A 21,504-nucleotide genomic window follows, 5' to 3' on the forward strand; every position below is an offset into this window, starting at 1 on the left:
ATGTAATGAAAACAATTACTGTACATGTTAATATTAATATTTTTGAAGACGTAAACAGACATGCATAATTACAATGAGGACATAATAAATGGGACACTTTGAACTGGTGAAACTAATGGTTGTACCATATTTCATGGACTCTCTTCCTGTGATTTCTTTTATAATAAATGGGACACTTTGAGCTGGTGAAACTAATGGTTATACCATATTTTCATGGAATTCTCTTTCCGTGATTTTCATTTAGAGGACTGCAGGCACAAGGCAGGGTCATTTCCCTGCAGTGAAGGGTCACTGTCCTGATGTATCCTGTTGGGTTAAGTGCATCTTTTTGCACTTGACTATTGTTAGGTCAGACTCACTCCAAACACTGACACCCTTAAGGGATTCACTGAAGGGGTTCCCCTACGGAACATTACAGCCAGGTCAGTTCTGGATGCTCTGCTGACATTTTTTACTCAATATGGGCTTCCCAAGGAAATCCAATCAGATTAGGTATCCAGTTTTATGTCTGGGGTTTTCCAGGAGGTGATGTTTGAACTGGGCATTACCCAGTTTACGTCCTCCATCTACCATCCACAGTCTTAGGAGGAGCTTGAGAGACATCAGCCGGCCTCTGATAACAATGATCCGCACCTACTGTGCTGAATACCCTGAGGATTGGGTGTTCCTTTTCTCTTTTTTTTTTTGCTATCTGTGATGTTGTCAATGAATTCACAAGCTTTAGTCCGTTTGAGTTAGTGCATGGACATGAAGTCAGGGGTCCTTTGAAGCTGGTGAAAGAGCGTTTTTTAGCTCAAGACCAGGAGGTCAATTTACTGGATTATGTGTCAGAGTTTAAGGCCCGGTTAAATTCAGCCTGTGCTGTGGGTAAAATGAACCTGAAGGGGGCAAAAGAAAAGATGAAGGCTGCCTATGACAAGGATGCAAAGGCTTGCAGTTTTAGTGTTGGGTACAGGGTTTTGGTACTTCTGCCTGTTTCTGGAGATCCTCTGAAGGCTTGTTTCAGTGGACCATACGTTATTCTAGAAAAATGTAGTGATGTAAACTATGTGATCAATAGTCCTGACCGCAGGAAGACCAAACGCCTTTGCCACATTAATATGTGGAAGTCCTATCATGAACGTGAAGGAAACCCTGTTTGTGTGATTAGTTCCGTGGAGGGGGAAGGTCAAACTGACACAGAGCCTCAGGGTCGGATGAAGGAAGGACCTCCTGAACCTCATTTGTCAAATAGTGGTGTTCTAGCAGATCTGGAGAGCGTGTTGGGCCATTTGACCCCTGAACAGAGGATTGATGTGAGGAAGCTGGTGCAACAGTATCTGTCTGTTTGCAGATTCCCCAGGGTTAACACCTCTGGCGGTTCACAACATGGACACAGGCACCCATACAGGGTGAACCCTAGTAAACTAGCTAAAATTAGAGAAGACATCAATTATATGCTTGATCATAACATCACTGAGCCCAGTAGGAGTGACTGGAGTTCACCGGTGATGGCTGTACCAAAGCCAGAGGGTTCCGTAAGATTGTATAGATTATAGAAAAGTAAACGCTCTGTCAAAATCAGACTCCTATCCAATGCCAAGGATATAGAACTGCATTGACCGCATTGGTGGAGCAAAGTACGTATCCAAGTTTGACCTTCTGAAGGGATATTGGCAGGTGCCGCTGTCAGATCATGCAAAGGAGGTGTCCGCATTTGTTACGCCTGAGGCTTTATATCAGTGTCAAGTCCTTTCTTTTGGATTTAAGAATGCTCTGGCCTCTTTTCAAAGGCCTGTCTAACTGTGTGACCCATTTTTTCCTTTTTGTGTTTTTCCAACGTTAAAAATAATTGAACGAAGAAGACGGAGCAACGATGCCGGCCAGGAGGCCTGGAAGCAGCACTGAACCACTCGTCATCTGTCATCTTCCCCCCACCCAGTAAGAGGGAGGGCTGCCTTGACAGACGTGCCATGTTTTGTTTTGTTTTGTTGTTCCATCTTGTCCAGGTTAGACCCGCACCTTACATGCACCCACAACACACACACTAGGTTAGGGCCCAAACCTTCGGATGAACGGTCTAGTTCCAATTTTTTCGCAAGTGTAGGTTTGGGGTATAGCCAGGGGGTTAGGGCAGGCGTACACTGCGCCTGTGGGGGTTTTTTGGCTCATAACACTATGATTACATTCTTCTCTGCACTCTTTCCATTAACTTAGATGCTACTACTGCCAATAAAAACAGTACAATTTTAATCATGTACAATACACCTTTAATAAATAAATTTAACATTAGTTTTCATATCTACATTTTTACAGTTGATTTTACTGTTCTTTTATAACTAAATTTTAGGCACATAAAGGAACAGGCTGTGTCTTTTCCTCAGGCCAATAATAACACTATATCACAAACCAGAAGTGACTAGCATTTAGACGAGTCTGAGTGGCAGAACACTACCACACACTGCATGTAAGCCAGTCCTTTACTCATCAGATGAACAAGAGAAAAACATCCGGTACATGGTCAAAGAGTTATGTTCAGCCATTATGAACATTACAAACGTACAAATTTCATTCCTACATGCTCGGCCCGAACGTAAACCAAAACACGAACGGACACTGATGAATTTAGACTTTGGGCATATATATTAAATCTACAAAAACTCCTGACCACCCAGCTACCACCTGAAATGGTTATACCTTTTGTGCATTAAAACTACGCTGTAGCTCAAACCGACACCAGTGCATCACTGTGTTGAAAGCATAGTCAAAAGAACTGCACTGAACAATACATTCTAGGGCAATGCACCTCCAACACACAAGTGTCTAAAACATAGAAACAAAAGGGCCTTTAGTAATCAAACGAGGTGAAAGAAATTTACATATGGCACAAATCAAATCTGTACACAAAGAAATATGAGAGCAGTCAGAGCTTGTTACTAACCATTCCACCTCACTTAGCTTCTGGGATTTGGTCACTTCAATGCACTTGAAACTTCAAACTACAGTATTAAAGACAATCATTCTTATGTGCAGTAGCTAAACTTTTCAAAATGCTGCAGGTTAAATCTGTCTTTTTAAGTTGACAGCATTCAGAAAATGCAGAGCTCCCACAGCTCTAAGAAAAAATGCCTTTAGATGTTTCAAAACTATTAACAGCCAAACCATAATACCAATTACCACACTGGCAGTCTTTTGTACAACAGCACATAAAAGGGTTTTCTCTAACCCTGTTGTTCTAATGCAACAACACACATACATCTCAATTTACAGTCATAATCCTAATTTATGATCTAATTTGATATATATTCTCTATTTTTAAAAAATCAGTGGTCACATTGATATCACATCTAGAATTTAAGACTGTCCACAGGTTTATGAAGTGTACTACAATTCGTCTTGTCTCTGCGTACAGTACTGTGTTGCCAACCTTCACAAAGATGCGGTGTTAGAAATGTGAAATTGAGAAGGACGACAACAAACAAATAAGCTTTTGAAATGCACAGAAGCTCCAATGGGAGCGATATTACGATTACTAACCCTTTTCAGAACAGAAATTCTTCATTCAGGTTGGGTAATATTAGTCACTTAAAGGCAACTTTTTCAGTCATGAAGTCTTTAGCACAGCTATCCTCTTGGTACAGTTAACAACAGAAACAAAAATCAGTACCTGGTGCATACAGGACAATTCAAAGAAAACAAACAAACAAAACTGACTGGTACTTATGAAAGCAGCATCGTGCCATGGATAAGATGGCCTTACACATTTTGATGAAAAAGCTCTCTTCTGCCACCAGCAATTAACGGAATTGTCTTCTGTACAAAGCAGCTTTGACCTGTCTCCACAAAATGAATAAAAAAAAAAAAGATACTTTATATTGGATTCAGTCCATATAAACAGGAAGGGCAGGGCTTTCCATGGGCTTAGAACTAACATTTTTAGTAGTGAAGATTTTGATCCATTACAGTCATGAACTCAGTGGACAGTGTAGTGGTACAGAGTGCCTACATTTCCCTTACTCTCATACATTTAATAAAAATAAACAAGATTATCTGCGACTTGCCAATCCTCAATAATGATGAACATTAATAACTAAACATTGACAGATGAGGTTGAACTGTTATTCTGCCTATTTCTTTGGACAGGAAATTTTACACATCTTTGTCTAGGCTGTCTTTAAAAAAAAAAAAAAGATTTAAAAATAACACACACACAGAGCTTGTTTAAAGTAATAACAAAACGAAAAATCCTTCAGCATGTGTGTATGCTGTACGTGTATGTGTGTGTCTCTTAAGAGTGCAAGCCCCAATCCCTGTCCAGGAATCCTGGCGCAGGCCGAGGGGACAGGCCTGCAGGGCCCGGTACTCTCCCACGCTGATACACTGCCTGCTCCAGCGTCTCTCTCTCTCTCTCTCTCTCTCTCTGGACCTCACTCCAGGCAGTGCGCCCACGCTGCATGGAGTCCTCCAGCCAGCCAGTTGGTAAAAGGTGAGAAGCGGGCCCACTCTGAGCTGCGGAGACAGTGCCCCCTACTGCAGCTCACAGGAGGGAGGGCAAGGGGTTGTGGCATCTCCATCCCCCCCGCCACCAGGGCTATACGCTGCTGTCCTCCAGGAGAGGCTCCTTTCCCTCTGCGCCCCCCGCCTGGGGACTGTGGGAGTGGCTCTGCGCTCCGTTGCTGTGCTTCTTGTAGCTGCCGGCCCGCAGGTTGAGGCCGCTGTGCTCGGGGATGAAGAGGGCCACCAGCAGTGACAGCAGCACTGAGCACGCTCCGAACAGGAAGGGTGGCCCAGGGATGATGGCACTCTGGAATGACAAACACAAGCAGGCATGAAGGGGGGTGGGTGTCAAATTGATGCATCATCATCAGCCCAATCGGACAGCACTGCTAGACCGGTTAAAATGGTTCCCGATTTTTGTGTGATGGTATGCTTGAGTTGACTGATTGGTAATCTGTGGTAATCATGCTGGTTTGGAGAGACAGAGAGCAGGCACCTCATCTGTAGGGTTGGCCATGTTGGGTTTAGTGTCCTTGTCAGGGCTCTCCACAGCGTCCATCTCGTTCAGCTCCACGTGGAACAGGTAGAAGACAAACCCGTAGAGCGCCGGTCCCAGCCCATTACAAAGCCCTCGAATCCCTGTGATCATGCCCTGTACCACTCCTGTAACCCAGAGACCCACAGGCATCAGTCACTCTGACTGCCAGCAATGAAAAAAACGTCAACCCCTGCTTCACTTGTGTTGTTTTGCCTGTAACACTGTTCAAATACAGTGAACAGACAGACAGCAACGCGGTCGTGTAAAACTCCTTCCCGACTCACCCTGCTGGTCCGGGTCGGCGTTGCGGGACACGATGGCACTGATGGCGGGGAAGGTAATGCTGGACATTGCGGCCACAGCTCCTGCTGCCCACATCATCCTGCGGAGTAAAAGCACACCCTGTTACAGTACGTGTACGTGTGTGTCTCTGAGAGTGCAAGCCCCAATCCCTGTCCAGGAATCCTGCCGCGGGCCGAGGGGACAGGCCTGCAGCGCCCAGCAGCTCTCCCAAGCTGATACACATCATACACCTCACACCCTATTACAGTCCATTATACATATCCCACCCACACGCAAAGAACTGAAGCAGTTTAGACACTGAAAAGGCCTGCACTAGACTCAGGAATTGCAATTCCCACTCATATTGTAATTATTATTATTATTATTATTATTATTAATTATTATCGCTACCATTCAGACCATAAAGAAATAAAAAAAAACACCAGCAAAAAACTGAACACAATATTGTATATTTTGAATAATTATCTTTGTACAGACCAACACACAAAAGTTATTTTAGAATTAGGGCCAAACATAGACATCAGAGTTTTTTATCTGGATACATGTTGCATTGTTGGTACACAGCCAGAGACGATCCTCTCAAGGGTAAAACTGTGAACATTAGGACTGGCCGTCCTGAACTGTTTGAATTGTTTGTTTACAAGGGCGAGAACAGCCCTTCCCAGCTGCTTCAGAGTCCACGCAAATATTTTGACCACTGATATGCACTGTGGCTTTTTAAATCAAAGCAGATTCACCCAACAAAATGCAGTAAAAGAGTGTACATCTGGTCCCGTGGCTGTGGCGCTGCTGACAGAGCTGGACTCAGAACGGGCATAGTTCACAACCAATGGGGTTGTGAAACTTCTATCACTCTGTCAGATGGGGTGGGACTGAGGAGCCATTTTTCTTTTGCTTCATTTTGCTTTCAACATACACATGTGCATGTATGTTAGGCCTTATGCCTTTCAAAGAGGACTGGGTGGGACTGTTTCTGACAGTCATGTAGCAATAAGGGATTCCAATGAGGAGTATCAAAGGGGTTTAGAGGTCAGCTGTATTTCCTCTGTAGAGACAAGCAGTGAAGGATTACAGTTCAGAATGCGTTCCAGGTATTGTTTCAACTATCTAATGTTTAGATCTTCATGTAAAATCCTGGACTTCCTTTTCCTGGTACACCAATAAAAAATAAATATTCTATCTATTTTAAGAAATTGTTAAATTTGGGGAAAACACACAGAAGTGAGATCATGAATGTTCCTCGATATGTCTGCATTCGCATTGTCTAAATAGGTGGTGTAGTATGACAAGGAGCAGCCTCTGAAATTACATGTATGACCACTGATATGAGGAGTTATCAACTGTTTTTACACACGGTGTTTCTCCACCCATAGTGATAAAATTCAAACCTGGTAATAATCATGCTTCCTGCATTGTGGGGTTGTTGCATAGAATGTGTGTGCACAGTAGCAAAGTTTTGAAAGCTAATGGCCTAGACATGATTCAGCTCTCGGAAGTGTCAACGTACCAGTTATCCATTTCTGAAGAACAGGAAACTTTGTCTAGACACAACAATAACTGCATTTAAGAACCCAGAAATGAGGAAAAAAAAGTGCAGGTTTAACAAATATCTATAGCATCTCAGAAAGCTATGTCTGTGCTCTGTTTACAAGGGAAAAATTAGATGATGACAGAAAACTTCCAGTTTTAAGTCTCCCAACGCTTTGTTTATGCAACAGCAGATTATGACATTATTACCGCAACTCTAAGACTATGAGAATGACAATAACTTGTGCTGACCACACAATTTAGTTGTTGAACTTGTCATCTGGCAAAGAGATCACCCAACAATATGTTAGTGCATCTTCACTAACATATGGAAATTGAAAAAGCCAAACTTGTCACTATTAAATGTACAGACACCTGTCTGCTCGTCATGCACTATACAATCACAACCTATATACTACACTGCAAATGACTCACTTCCAGTGCACACCTGAATATTACTTAACTGTAGGAATCTACGTTATAACATTCACCAAAACCAATCTGTGCAATCTGTGCATTTTTTTATATTACATGTTTTTAGTGTTTTCAGTGTTCATTTTTAATGTAATGTTGCATTTTCCACCACTGAGGAATCTGAGGAAACCATCAGATTGTTCTGATGCAAAGAACTGATGATGCCGTCTGGCAGGAGACAGGGGTGAGAGAGTGCATTTCATTTACGCTCCTTTCCACAGCGGTAACTAGATTTGACTGTGGAAATTTATGGCACAGAAATTCCACTGCACTTACAGCGAGGCAAATATTTAATTGAGTGAGTCATGATTTTATTGGTGACTTGTGATGCCATATGGTCTACTTCTGTCTCTGCAACAGCAACAGGCGCACACTTGCGAGAAAACAGTCAAAAACCAAATGACTACAATGATCCTACTCATTCAAATACAACAATCAAAGAAATAAAAGACCTGGGCATACCAAATAAATAAGATAACATACTGTATGACATCATAGTGAGTCATGTAGGAGTAAACTGGAATCTTGGAAAGCTGTGGCAAACACAGGCTGTTCCTACATAGAATATGAGCTGTTGTATATTCAAGTAGCTTCTGCAGGAAGGGATTCCATTGGTTTATTCAGGTTTTTACATTCAGTTTTTACATTACATTATTGTCATTTAGCAGACAATCTTATCCAGAGTGACTTACATAAGTTATAATGTTACATTACCCATTTACACAGTTGGATATTTACTGAGGCAATTCTGGGTTAAGTACCTTGCCCAAGGGTACAGCAGCAGTGTCCCAGCAGGGAACTGAACCTGCAACTTTTCAGTTACAAGCCCTGCTCCTTACCACTACGCCACACTGCCACCTTTTACCTAAATGAAACACATTTCAAAAAAAATACAGTGACTCCGTACCTACCTTTATGTAAACACCAGAATGATTTCTTCAGAACTGAGCTGTCACATCCCAAACCACAACAAAATAAATCAATCAAAAAAACGACCCAATGAGGGGTCATGGTATGCGCTGAAAGCACATAACCTATAACCATACACTATCATACAGTATATGGCCAAAAGTATGTGGACACCTGACCATCACACCTATATGAGCTTATTGGACATCCCATTCCAAAACCATGGACATTAATATGGAGTTGCCCCCCCCCCCCTTTGCAGCTATAACAGCCTCCACTCTTCTTGGAAGGCTTTCCACAAGATTTTGGAGTGTGTCTGCGGGAATTTGTGCCCATTCAGCCAAAAGAGCATTTGTGAGGTCAGGCACTGATGTTGGACGAGAAGGCCTGGCTCGTTATCGGCGTTCTAATTCATCCCAAAGGTGTTCAATGGGGTTGAGGTCAGGGCTCTGTGCAGGCCACTGGAGTTCCTCCACACCAAACTCATCAAACCATGTCTTTCTGGACATTGCTTTGTGCACAGGGGCAGTCATGCTGGAACAGGAAAGGGCCTTCCCCAAACTGTTGCCACAAAGTTGGAAGCATACAATTGTCTAAAATGTGTTTGTATGCTGTGTTGTTACCCTTCACTGGAACTAAGGGGCCTAGCCCAAACCCTGAAAAACAGCCCCAGACCATTATCCCTCCTCCACAAAACTTTACAGTAGGCACTGTGCATTCCAGTATGTAGCGCTCTCCTGGCATCCGCCAAATAACATAACATCAGACTGCCAGATAATGAAGTGCGATTCATCACTCCAGAGAACATGTTTCCACTGCTCCAGAGCCCAGTGGTAGCGTGCTTTGCACCACTCCAGCCATTGCTTGGCATTGCACATAGTGATGTTTGGCTTGTGTGCAGCTGCTTGGTCATGGAAACCCATTTCATGAAGCTCCTGATGCACAGTTCTTGTGCTGATGTTGCAGCCAGAGACAGTTTGGAACTCTCTAGTGAGTGATTCAACAGAGGACAGGTTTTTACGTGTTATGCGCTTCAGCACTCAGTGGCCCTGGAGATTTTATGTGCTTGATTTTATGCACCTGTTAACAATCGTTGTGGCTGAAACACTTGAACTCAATAATTAGGAGAGGTGTCCACATACTTTTGGCCATATAGTGTATATGCTTCAGAAGGTTTACATGTACTGGGCTACCATTAATTTCTGATACATTACAAGGAAAGGGCATCAAATGGATATGTTGTTACTTGACAGTTACCAAGCTAGCCACTTAGCTGAGTGATTAGCTTTCCAATCGGTTTAGCTATATAGAATAGGAGGCTCTACAGAGATTATTCAAGCATATTGTAAAACCCAGTTAAGACAGCTAGCTAATGTTGTATCTATTTGTCACATGTATGTGAACATGTGCAATTACACTGAACCCTGCTATTTCATAGGAATACTTTCTTTGAGGCATTTGCATGTAATGTCACAACAATTGACTGAATATCTCAATTCACTTTCAACACAGAACCTCTACACTTTTTGTTCAGTCCAGTCCCCTGCTAGAATTAATCTTCAGGACTTGGTCACCACATTTCTCTCAATCTTCTGTTTTCACTTGAGAATGAAATCACAGAAAGACTGGAGGTGTTCAAGTAATGGGTCAGATCATCACTGGCCCTCAGTAGTTATCCCATTTTATTTTTATTCCTTTTATTTGTCATTATTCCTCATTTTATTGCTTTTCTTGTGCTTTTCTCAAAGTTTTATTTAATTTAGCTTTGTCAAACAAATGTTGTCTTATAATTAGATATGAACTTCAGTATACCAAGCTCATGTTTTCTATAACAGGCTTAACCAAAATACTGTGTGCTTGTAATAAAATATATTTGCTCAGAAAACCGATGCCAGTATTTCCTATATAGGAGCATGTGTAGGAGAGCTACAAAACCAAAGCACCAGTCTGCCCTCTTGTGGAAGCTCTGGCCTGCTGCACCCTGGAGCACTCCAAACGTGGCGCTTGCGCTTCCAAAGAGCGATGGGGACAGGAAACTCACCACGGCTGCGACCCAAAGCCATACCAGGCCAGCTGCAGGATCTGAAACCCAAGGCCCAGCAGGATGGTGTTCTTGTTCCCAATGGAGCGCATGAGGATCCCAAGCACCACCGTCTACAGAGAGAGGAGGAATGCCTTACACCTCCTGCTGCTTCCACAGCAACAACGGCGAATCATAATACAGCCCCACTGTGGCGGTCAGTCACCAATGCAAAGTTTAATTCCTGACTTCTCTGACAAATGATATGAACCTCTTCTCTTAAGTATTATTGTATTTTATTATGAAAATCTTTAAGAGATGGGCAATTAAAAAAAAGGCTGGACATCCTGAAATGATAAGACCGACCTGCGCCAAGATGGACAGGATTCCCACCACTGCGATAAAGGCTGCCACCGTCTCTGAGGTGAACCCTATGACCTGCGAACAAAAGAAAATGGATCAGCAAATGCTTGTTCGCTGGATGATAGTTTGCAGCACTTAAACTAGCCTTCAGACGGCAACAGACGACATCAGCTAAATCTCAAACAGTGTCTACGCTCCTGCCAAATGTTGAGAAATATTGACAAAATATCACAGGATACTGGTCCACTGTCCATTTGCCAGTTGTTCTGAAGCATGAAATGCAGAAATGCTGAAACTGAGTTTAAGTCAATCTAACAGAAGTGTTAACAAATGGGCGCATGAAGGTGTTCATCTTTAAAAAAAAAAATTGTGAATGAATGATTGATAAGGTGAACACCTTCAAAAAAAAAAAAAAAAAAAGAGTCACATCTGTTCTACAGGCAACAACCAAAACAGAACATTGTGTGGATTAACAGGTGTGGCTATACACGCTGTTCCAACTGTAAACACTGTGTGTTTGGAAGAGAGCAAAGAGATGAAACCAGACACTTTGAGTCTGACTGGCGTGACCAGTTCCTGTAAATAGAACGTGTTGAGCGATAACGCCACAGGACAATCAGACTTGACAGCAGCGTGAACTGAGTTTAAAACTGGCTATTCTTTCTCTTTTCTTGTCAGCCCCAGGCTTCACCATCCTCTCCTCCGCTGCCCAGCCAACCCGACAGCAATAACCACAAATCACAGGCCGCTGTGTGCTCCTGCCTTGGAGGAGAGCACTTTAAAGAGGAAATGTCAATCTAAAGCCCTCGCTGCACCGCTGGTCTGAGCGTAGGTGGCACCAGCATCCTTCATATCTCTAAATGCCCAGACTCTTCCAGTCTCTGTTCAGTTCTGCTGATTCTGTGGACTGCCATTAGCAAAGCAGCACCGTTTTCCTTAGTAACGTGCCATGACTACAAAACAAAGGATGCACAAATTAGTCAACGTGTAATAAGAATACTATCTCACAAGACGATCTGACAGCCCTCCGCCTTACTGGCAGGAGACGAGGGTTAAAAGGTCATTTCATTAGACAACGTGCAAGGTTTCAGCTCTGAGAATCACGATGTTGGCTCGCTTCAAAGCAGCGATCAGGTTTCTTGTTAACACACATTCTTTACACCCGGAGACACTCAAATGTTAAACAAGGCCTATAAATTTGAGCAGCCTCCATCACTGACACCTACTGAAACGTTCCTGACACGATCATGAAATGACCACACCTTTTAAAAAATCTTTTTAAAACAGGTCAAATGATGACTGTAACGAGCCAGTGGACTGAGGTTAACCTTGCCTTCTACCTTGACAGGACCAGTCAAAAGTTTGGACACACCTGATTAAGATAATGGAAAACATGCATTTAAAGACATTTTGAATTAAGACTCATGCTTAAACGCTTGAAATTTGTTTCTTAGACAAATATGAATAGTAAAGTCGATGCCTATGTATGAATTTCTTTCAAAAAAAATTTTTTTTGGCTACTTTGAAGAATCTAAAATATAAGTATATATATATATATATATATATATAAATATAAGTTTTTATTTAACACTTTTTAGTAATAATTCCATTTGTGCCATTTCATAGCACTAATGTATTTACTATTATTCTAAAATGTGGAAAACAGTAAAAATAAAGAATAATTCTTCTGTGAGCAGGTGTGTCCAAACCTTTGACTGGTACCAAAGGTGCATTTCAGTACCTGTCGGAGATAGAGGAAGAAGCTGGAGTACTGGCCCGCCTCCGGGAGGTAAGACAGAAAGACAGTGATGCAGATGAGGAGGACCGTGGAATCCTGGCCAACCTTGCGCAGCGACTGCGGAGAGTGGGAAAGGGGACATCTGGTCAGCCTCCTGATTGGGCAACTGCATCTTTGTAACCACGTACCCTCCAAATGGTCACTGCCACTATCTTATCTTGCGACTCAGGCCTTACGCCCTGAAACCACCCCATTGCCAAGGACACGAATACTCGACTGGATACTGTGTTCCACGTGAAAAGCAGCCAACAGACTAGTCGTTAAATGAGAAGTCAAAAATTTCTGTATGATACACTTGGAGATTTATCAGGAACACCAACCCTCCTCTTCTTGTCAAAGACGCGCTTGGCATTACCACCAGCCAGATCATTTTAAATGTGTGGAGAAACACAAAGGCAAAACCCACTCCAAAAAAGCCGTTATTTCCGCAGCCCTATGATCATTTTAAGCCACCCAGAAACATGTCGACATTGTTAAAAAATGTCTTGTGAGAACGTCATTGTGATGTTTATGCACGGTCCCACTTGCACTGGTTAGAAAGTGAATGAAAAGCTAGACAACTAAAATGAATTGAAATAAATCAAATCAATCAAACGTTTCTCCCCCACTTCTCTACTTTGATTTTAGTGTGTTGTAAGGCCAGCTTCTGTTACTGACTGGTGCCGGAAGATCTGGCTCTGGGCTTACAGGATTCAGGATGTGGTTCAGAACGCTACATCATGCATGTGGGTACTACATTACATTACATTACATTATTGGCCTTTAGCAGAAGCTCTTATCCAGAGTGCCTTACATAGGTTACAATTTTTTATGTTACCCATTTATACACCTGGGTATTTACTGAGGCAATTCTGGGTTAAGTACCTTCATCCAAGGGTATAGCAGCAGTGCCCCAGTGGTGCTACACTGCCACCCCATTTCCCACGATACACTGCTGCTACATTTATACAAACAAACATCACATGGTTTTAAGATTCCAGAGCGGAGTCAGAGGAAGGAGCCTGGACCGGATGAACCAGAGAGTGAGGGGAAACTCACAGCGAAAGGGTCAGCCTGCTCCCAGGAAATGGGGGCACCCCAGGACGCTGGCCTCATTTTCTCTGGCAGTGACTCAGGAACGGCCACCAGGATGAAACAGATGTCCAGCAGCGCGATGGCCGTGGCCAGGATGACCACCAGCGTGTCGCCATATGCCCGGGAAAGGTATGCCCCGATTGCTGGACTGGTCACTAGGCTGGCCGCAAACGTCGCCGACACCTGGTGGGGGTGGGGTTGGGGCGTGTCAGAGAAGAGGCCATGGTTCCAGCAGCATGTCATCTCTGCTAACGTATGAACACTTATGTTATTTTTCTAAATCATGCAATTTTCTATACTGTACACTGTACATTTTGCATAGCAAATGTGCAATTTCAGCGTATTTCAGCTTGTTTAATTTCAGGCAGGCAGAAATGACATGTGATGGCTTATAAAAACCACTGTATTGGCATTTCCATAACCCATTGCCCAAAGCCTCTTGCACATGGAAACAAAAGAACATTCTCTCAAGCCTAATTTACTTGCTTAAACAGTTGAATTTCTACAGGCAGTATAAAATGAGGTTGACAGATAATATTAATGGATCAAATTAATTTTTAACAGTTGTGCACCTCACTCTGACGATGCAAAAAGAAACCAATATGCCGCAAGAGAGCGAGTTATGAGCATTACGCTAAGGACAGCGCAGAAGTGATTCACCCAGACCGTCTCTGTTTCCAACCACCTTAACAAGCAAACAGCAGCCCAGCCCAGCCTTCACTAATCCAGGTGCTGCTTAAGGAATGAAGGGAGGAAACAGCAGAGCTGAGAACACATCAGTCAGCAGCACACATGCACACACACAGCCTGCTTGTGATGATGGTGAAACCCAGCGCTGTGACAGCAGGTCGACATCAGCCATCAGGTGACTTATGATCTCAGCCACCCCTCATTACATACAGCCTGTCATTGCACACAGACATATTACATCAGCCCAGACCGCGCTTCCCCAGAGCCACGCTGAGCCCTGTAACCCGCTGTCGGTGCCGCTGACTGGGGTGCTGCTATAATCACATACACTCTCATTGGAGCTGGGTGTGACGCACCGACCGGGTTACTGCTGTAATCATTCGCGCTCTCACCAAACCGTAGGCTGTGCTCCTCTCGTGCTCCTGCGTGATGTCTGCCACGTAGGCGAAGATCACAGAGAAGGTTACGGCGAAGACGCCCGACATGGAAATGACTGCGAAGTACCACCTGTGCGACGACAACATGGGAGTCAATACAACTGACTGGATTAAAGCAGCTACACTATAAGGAGAGGACTGAGCAACGGTCTGCCAGGAAGAAACCAGTGCAATCCCAGGGTGTGAGGGCTCACATAGACTCTAGAATATATAGAATCTACAAAAATCCACCACTGAACTCCTGAAGGTTCATTCAGTGCCTCAGCCTGGTGATAGGTATTTGTGTGTGTGTGTGTGTGTGTGTGTGTGTGTGTGTGGGTATGGTGGGTACTCACCAGGGGCTGATCCGCATGAGGGGGATGGGGGCACAGGTGAAGAAGACAGTCAGCAGCAGGAAGGACTTGCGACCCCACACATCTGACAGGGCCCCAATCAGGGGGGCACTCAGGAAGGACAGCAGGCCCTGAGGGAGAGAGCAACATGTCCCATAGGGACAAGGGAGGGGTTACAGCTCCATATATTCACTCATCACTGTCTGAACAGTGTATATGCCAGCGTCGCCTATGTAGAACCACATACTCACATAAATATGTCCTTCACAGGACAAAAAAACGTATTGGTGCTGTAAGTGGTGATTTAACTTATACTGTATAATAATATGCAGTATAAAAAAAGAAAATTTTAACTGACAAGTGCAAAAACCACAGTAACTTTTGCAGTTATGTAAGATACAATCAATGAAAAGTAAAATAAAGATGGCTTCTTGCAGTTTCACAAGAGCTTTCCTGCAAGCTTATACAAAGAAACAGGCAACGATGGAACCCTTATCCAGAATCACTGAATCAGAAAAGAATCAAATGTCAACAGCACACGCAGAGTCTTCAAACGATTGTAGTGGCTCCAAGGTTCAACTCTGGTTACCAGGGTTCCCAAAAGTGAGGACAATATCATATCACATCATATCACATATCGCAAAAGCAAACGGTGCCGGCGCACCACATAGCTTCAGCATGTGTTACAGGCAGTTATCTCGCACCTCACCTTGACACCATGAATGAGCCCATTCATTAGGAATGTGTGCTGGGGGAAAGTCTGATGTAAAACCTGTAAGAGAGATACAGATGCATCATCAGAGACGATGTAGCCTATATTTCTGAGACAGACACACACATGCATACACATGCACATACACAGACTCTCTCTCTCTTTCTCTCTCTCACACACACACACACACACACACACACACACACACACACACACCATAGATAAATGCACAGGTTCTGTTACTGCTAATTTGACTACTATTTACTACTACTACTAATATTTCTGTTTGACCACTAAGTCAAAATGTCACCACCTGAGGAATCCAGCCCTGACCAGCAAATGCAAAATTAAAATGCTACTATCTCTGACAGCTGCAGACAACATTAACACTTAGAAAATAAATGATCTGGAAATGTGATCTCCAATCAAAAATTACACATTTTAATGCATGCCAATGTGAGCCAAGGTTAATTTTAGCAGCAAGGTTTAATTTAATTTGAGTCTGACAAATTAGGGTGAGTGTTCGAGGAGACATGCCATTTAATGAGGGCAAAAGGAAGTGCGGAGTGATGGAGCCTCATTAGCGAAATTCCAAGAGACGCCTCTGACTACAACCTGATTAAAACACAAAACTGGGCTCAATGCTCTGCCTTCAGAAGTGACTGCAAGGTCGAGGAGTAATACTGGCAAAATTCACAGGTCTGCAGGTACAACATGGCGAGTGATGCTTCATGGAGCCACCCTTCTGATTGCACCAAACACAACTCAGTCCATCACCTCATAGCCAAGGGGCTGGACTTTCATAAGCACAGGTGTGTGGACTTGGCAGAGTTACATCACCTGACTAATGATGCACATGTAATCTTTCAGCACTGACCGTGTTGGCTCTTGTGATGTGTGGTATAGTGGACTACCCACGGAGGGCTCCTGTGTGGCTCAGACAGTTAAGGCGCCCGGGTACGCCCGCAGTGGCAGAGCAAGTTTGCTTCCTTCTGCCCAGGACAGGTGTTGATCCGTCTTCCAGGGTTAGTTTCTCGCACCAGTAGTGCCTGTGTGGTGCTCAGATAATGTCAGGGGTGTCTGCCTCAGTGCACTATAACTTGCGTTGTGAAAAGTAGTTGCATTGGCTTACATGTGTACTGGGAGGGTTGAAGGCATGCATGCTACCCTGCAGTTCTGCTCAGATGCAGGAATTGTCACTATGTTTTATGTTCAGTTGCCTTTTGCGAGTAGTTGAGTAAAAATTTAAATAAGGAAGGCACAGAGAGAATTAAGACGGGACACGACTGCACAGCTGCTCCTGAATATCTACTCCTGGTCAAGCAGCTGTCTGTGCTTGCCTTCAAACACAACACATTATTATAACTGCATACAGCATTAAACATCATTCTGCTGTCATCTCAAAGACCAGACTATATGCCTCCAGCTGCTCCCTCATAACACCCCATGTTACCGGGTCCTGATTTACCCGCATTCCTAAAGCAGGTCAGATGAAGACTTTATTGAAGGTGCACCATAGGAACTTTAATAGTAATTACACACACACACACATTCTGTGTGACATTTTAAAGCACACGAATCACAATCAAATAGCCACAGTAAGCCCTCGTGACCACTGGGTGTGTGCATTTGCAGGACAGGGAGAAATGTCACAGTCAGGTGATTACTCCATCCCTGTTAACAAACAATACGGAGCTGGAGGATGGAAGGGCTCCTCTGACCTGCTGGAAATGAATGCTTGTGTTACAAATGAAGTGGAAACTGGAGTCTTCATAACTCTTACTAAAAAAGTACAATCTTTGCCTTGTTTTAATCGCAACCCCTCGATATGCACCCCTTGTAGATACAGAGCACAAATTATATAAGATTTAATCACAACCTCTAAATATGCCTCAAGACAATTTTTAACGTTTGCTCCAAAACAGTGACATCATTTATCAGATTGATGCGTTTTTAATCTTCTTCTAAGTTGGTCAAGGCACAAAGGCTGATCAGGAGTTCTACTGAGCCCTGCACTGAAATCCATGTCCTGGATGATCCTTCCTTAATGGCTACATTCCCATTAAACCAGCTGTGCACAAAGGCACGCAAATGCAGCTACTAAAAGTTAGTCAATGCTGTAAATGTGAACTGTCATCTGTTTCAGTCAAGGTTGCTGTGCTGTTTTTCCCACATTGACTCTGGAGTCAGTTCTTATACTGGTCCTCCTGGGTTTGAGGGAAGGGTAAAATTTCAAGACACACCAAAGAAGAGAAAAAGCCCAAATTTCGACAGCATCGAGCAGGGACGTATTTAACCAACTGATAATCATGTAGAATTAATACAAAGAGTGTGCCTTTATTAGCCTTTAATTGTGCAGTCTTCAGGGCTTTATGAGGGTGGCAAAGCTGCTGCTGATGGTAATGAAGAGGGGACCAGAAGAGAGGGTGTTGAAGCGGCTCGTCATGTCCCTCAGAATGACCTAAACGCATCCCCACCCATCCCCTCACAGGAGATAAGCTACAGCATAAAAGCACCAACCACATGGACAACACACAGTGAGAGCACCATTCTGCAGGACACTGTGGCTTCCATCACCCATAAACCATGAGCAGCACAGAAAAGGAGGGGAAAAGAGGCTCATTCCTGTTCTTTAGAGCCATGCTGCTTTGTTTAACTGAAGTGGGAAAATGAAGAAAATAAAAAACCTACCACTACAAACAGAACTGGGGTGAATTCCCTTTCAAGTTGGTCAGTACATGAAATGAGTTGAAATTCTATTTGTAAATTGAAAACTGGTCATCCTTTTCTATGAAGATTGCTCGGTTACTGAATTAAATTTCAATTCATTTCCTAAGCTGTCTATACTGAAATGAACCTGACCACAACTCTTGACTACAACTCATTAAAAAGCTAGAATTTGAGAATGAAAAGCCTTATTTTGAGTCTGCCTTGGTAATCCACATAATGTGAACATCAGGAATACTAAATGTTCACAGTACATGTCTGCTACAGGATACTAGTAGTTCTCCACATCCACGCTAAGGCCTAGCAACAGGTGCTATTTTGCCTTGTGCTTTCCATTTTACAAAGACAGTGATTTTATTTTTCAACAGTACATGAGAACACATTTTATATCTTTTGAAAAAAATTGATTCAATCTGTTCAGAGCACCAGAGCAAGCCCAGATGCACTGTGTGTTTTTTTTTCCCAAATCACTTCATGTGTCATCTGGTCACTCTGTTTGATTAGGACTCAGTTACACTTGTGGCCTCTCTCCTGGTCTGTCTCCCGGTGCGTAATAGGTTAAGGCAAGAGGTGCGTGGATTCGATTTATTAGACTGGCGATGCCGCTTACCGTGAGCATCGGAGTGGTGAGCAGCCCCCAGGCGAAGAACTCCAGGAAAATGACCACCACAGCATGATATACACTGGGCTCGCCAATCCCCTGAGGCTGCAGGGAGAAAGAGAAAGGCTGTCAGCGGAGAGGAAAACAAGATCCAGAACTACAGCACTCAGGGGAGCATCAGTGGTGGTGAAGACACGGGTCCACCTGAGCTCAAAACAAACTGCTCCAGCCTGCTTACTATACTCCCCTGCTGACACTGCCACTTCCAGAGCTGCACAGAACATTTCTTCCACCTGACCACCAGCGTCTGTGTCAGGTTTTTTTTCCCCAAAGCCCTGGCAGTAAAATGCATGTAACAGCTAAACACGGGTTTGAGTGAACTTGCTTCTTGTATCAACTATCAGCTTGAAGAGTCTCAAGACTTTTGTGTTGTAACAAGCCTGCAAATGTTTATTGTTATTATACTTCACAATAAGAAAAAAGGGAATGGGGTGGAGCACTTAGTAATAACAATAAATTACTTAATAGTGAGAATAAAGTAAACATAGTATATCTTGTGAGTTAAGGCAAAGCAGTTCTTTGTGACTAATACTAAGCTGCTTTGGAAAAACAGTGTAACCTGATACGGACAAACAAGTGTATGTGCCCGGTCCAATCATAATTAATACTTTAGGCTGAAATGCAAATTACAACTACCACTGAATTGTGAACAACATTCCAGTAAGTGCAGAATGGTGATTAATCATTTTTGTTCACCTGACGGCTACAAACGCAAGTACCGACATAATACAAAGAGCTATTAGAAATAAGATCATTAGGCTACACAACATTTATTATTAAATATGACTTAAAGAAAGCATGGAGCTATAGCTAATCCGGGCTACAAGGGCATGCACTTAATATCTAATATCAGACAAACAAAAAGCGCCCTTACTCTATAATGAAAACCTCACATTGCACATGAATAGGGTGACACCGGTATTGTGGCTTTCCACAGTATGAAAGGTGTTGTTTACTACACAAAACGTGGCACTGAAGTCAACAACATGTGAAGTAGTTAGCTCTTAAAATTATGTTGCATCATAGAAAATAAGATATGAACAATGTTTTTATTCCAGCTACGTAGCTTTAACCTAGAACAAACCAACAAATGTTATGTTAGCTGGGACCTGGTACTTACATGGCTTAAATAGTAAACGAAACCTAAATAAACCCCATTATGTATACGGATAGCGATTTATGAACTGAAATGTAGGCTGAACCAAAGTTTACGTTTTCGACAAAGCTACCGCGGATATAACCCTAACAAGTATCTTTGCGTGTACCGACATGTGGATCCTGATGGTAGCATATTTTCCTAAAGCACTATTACAAAAGAATTGGGTCAAAAATATGTTTTGTGTTTGTTACATGAAAAATGCAGGTCATACAGTTAGATGGCATTTGCTCTATTCTGTCCAAGAAGACATATGCTATTATTATTATTTGGCTATGTGGTTAGATAGCTGGACAGCTGAAGAGCCTGTTAGTGTTCGTTATAATAAAATCGGCTAGCACGCTAAGTTAGCGCTAAGTCGGCTATGTAGCTAACATACTGTCGACATTTGTTTGAATGCAATCACCTAGCAAGCTAACTAGCAAGCTAGAGAAGCTATGTTGTCAGCACAGTTGTTGTGAACTCTCTATATGACAGGTTAACCAATATTGTTTAAGAATGAGATTGCAAGCAAACACTAAACTATCCCAACCTTCCTTTCTATTTTGCAGTTGACTTCAGTAAGTAAGCCAGCAAGCTATTACATTTTATCTAAGTTAACTGACTTAGCGCTAACTTAGCCGGTTAGCTAAGCGTTATTATATCTGAAAGATTAGAAAAGAAAGAACATTTATCTTCTTGGACAGAACAGAGTAGATACCATATAGCTAGCAAGCTACCGAGAAAAGATCAAAACAAGAAGACAAAGTGATTTGTTACCTAACGTCAATAACGTTAGCTAGCTACCAGACAAAAATAAATATTTAACTCACACTGCCTCCATCTTTTATTATAATTTTCTTAGCCAAAAGAATGCTGCGGTTCAGCCGCTTTTTCTTCTTTTTTTCTCCCGTCATCGTTAACTTGTATCCATGCTGGTTGACAGAAAGGGGACATATATTTTAAGACTCCAAAATTGTAAAATGATTTGGCTAATGTTAACGATTTCCTATCTGTCTACCTCGCTATATCCCATCTTCCTGAACTACCACATAGCCCTCCCTGCCTGCGCGACACGACAATGCGATTGGGAGCTACAAAGAGCAAGCCGAATTGCACCAATGTTTGATTGGAAGAGAGCTACGCCTGTTAAAAGAAGGCTCTCGATCTTATTTGCAGAAGTCATCGATTCATAGTGGGTACTGTAGCATTATACACGACGCACTGGTTAGCACCACCCCCGTTCTACTCCAACAAGTGTAGGGCAGACGCTCAAAGGACGTGATACGACACAGCTGTTCAGTTGCAAGCCGATATCGGCGTAAGTG

At 43.0% G+C, this 21,504-nt stretch overlaps 1 protein-coding gene across 1 annotated transcript; it reads right to left on the bottom strand.

Annotated features, from left to right (window-relative positions):
* Positions 1–3,088: 3,088 nt before the first annotated feature.
* On the bottom strand, positions 3,089–21,215 carry mfsd14a1 (major facilitator superfamily domain containing 14A 1). Its single transcript, XM_036521808.1, has 13 exons — positions 21,198–21,215; positions 21,010–21,111; positions 18,991–19,086; positions 15,651–15,713; positions 14,945–15,072; positions 14,565–14,679; positions 13,447–13,665; positions 12,352–12,465; positions 10,614–10,685; positions 10,269–10,381; positions 5,299–5,396; positions 4,973–5,139; positions 3,089–4,783 (listed from the first exon to the last, which is right to left on the bottom strand). The coding sequence occupies exons 1-13, from the start codon at positions 21,210–21,212 to the stop codon at positions 4,571–4,573; spliced, it is 1,515 nt and encodes a 504-aa protein (XP_036377701.1). The 5' UTR covers positions 21,213–21,215; the 3' UTR covers positions 3,089–4,570.
* Positions 21,216–21,504: the final 289 nt, after the last annotated feature.

Source organism: Megalops cyprinoides, chromosome 2, assembly GCF_013368585.1.
Source record: "Megalops cyprinoides isolate fMegCyp1 chromosome 2, fMegCyp1.pri, whole genome shotgun sequence".
In the NCBI taxonomy this organism is placed as follows: Eukaryota; Metazoa; Chordata; class Actinopteri; order Elopiformes; family Megalopidae; genus Megalops; species Megalops cyprinoides.

Coding starts and splice junctions, on each gene's coding strand:
- mfsd14a1 (XM_036521808.1), bottom strand. Junction 15,714..18,990: donor TCACCACTCCGATGCTCACG/GTAAGCGGCATC, acceptor TCTCTCTTACAG/GTTTTACATCAGACTTTCCC. Junction 14,680..14,944: donor CTCATGCGGATCAGCCCCTG/GTGAGTACCCAC, acceptor GTCGTCGCACAG/GTGGTACTTCGCAGTCATTT.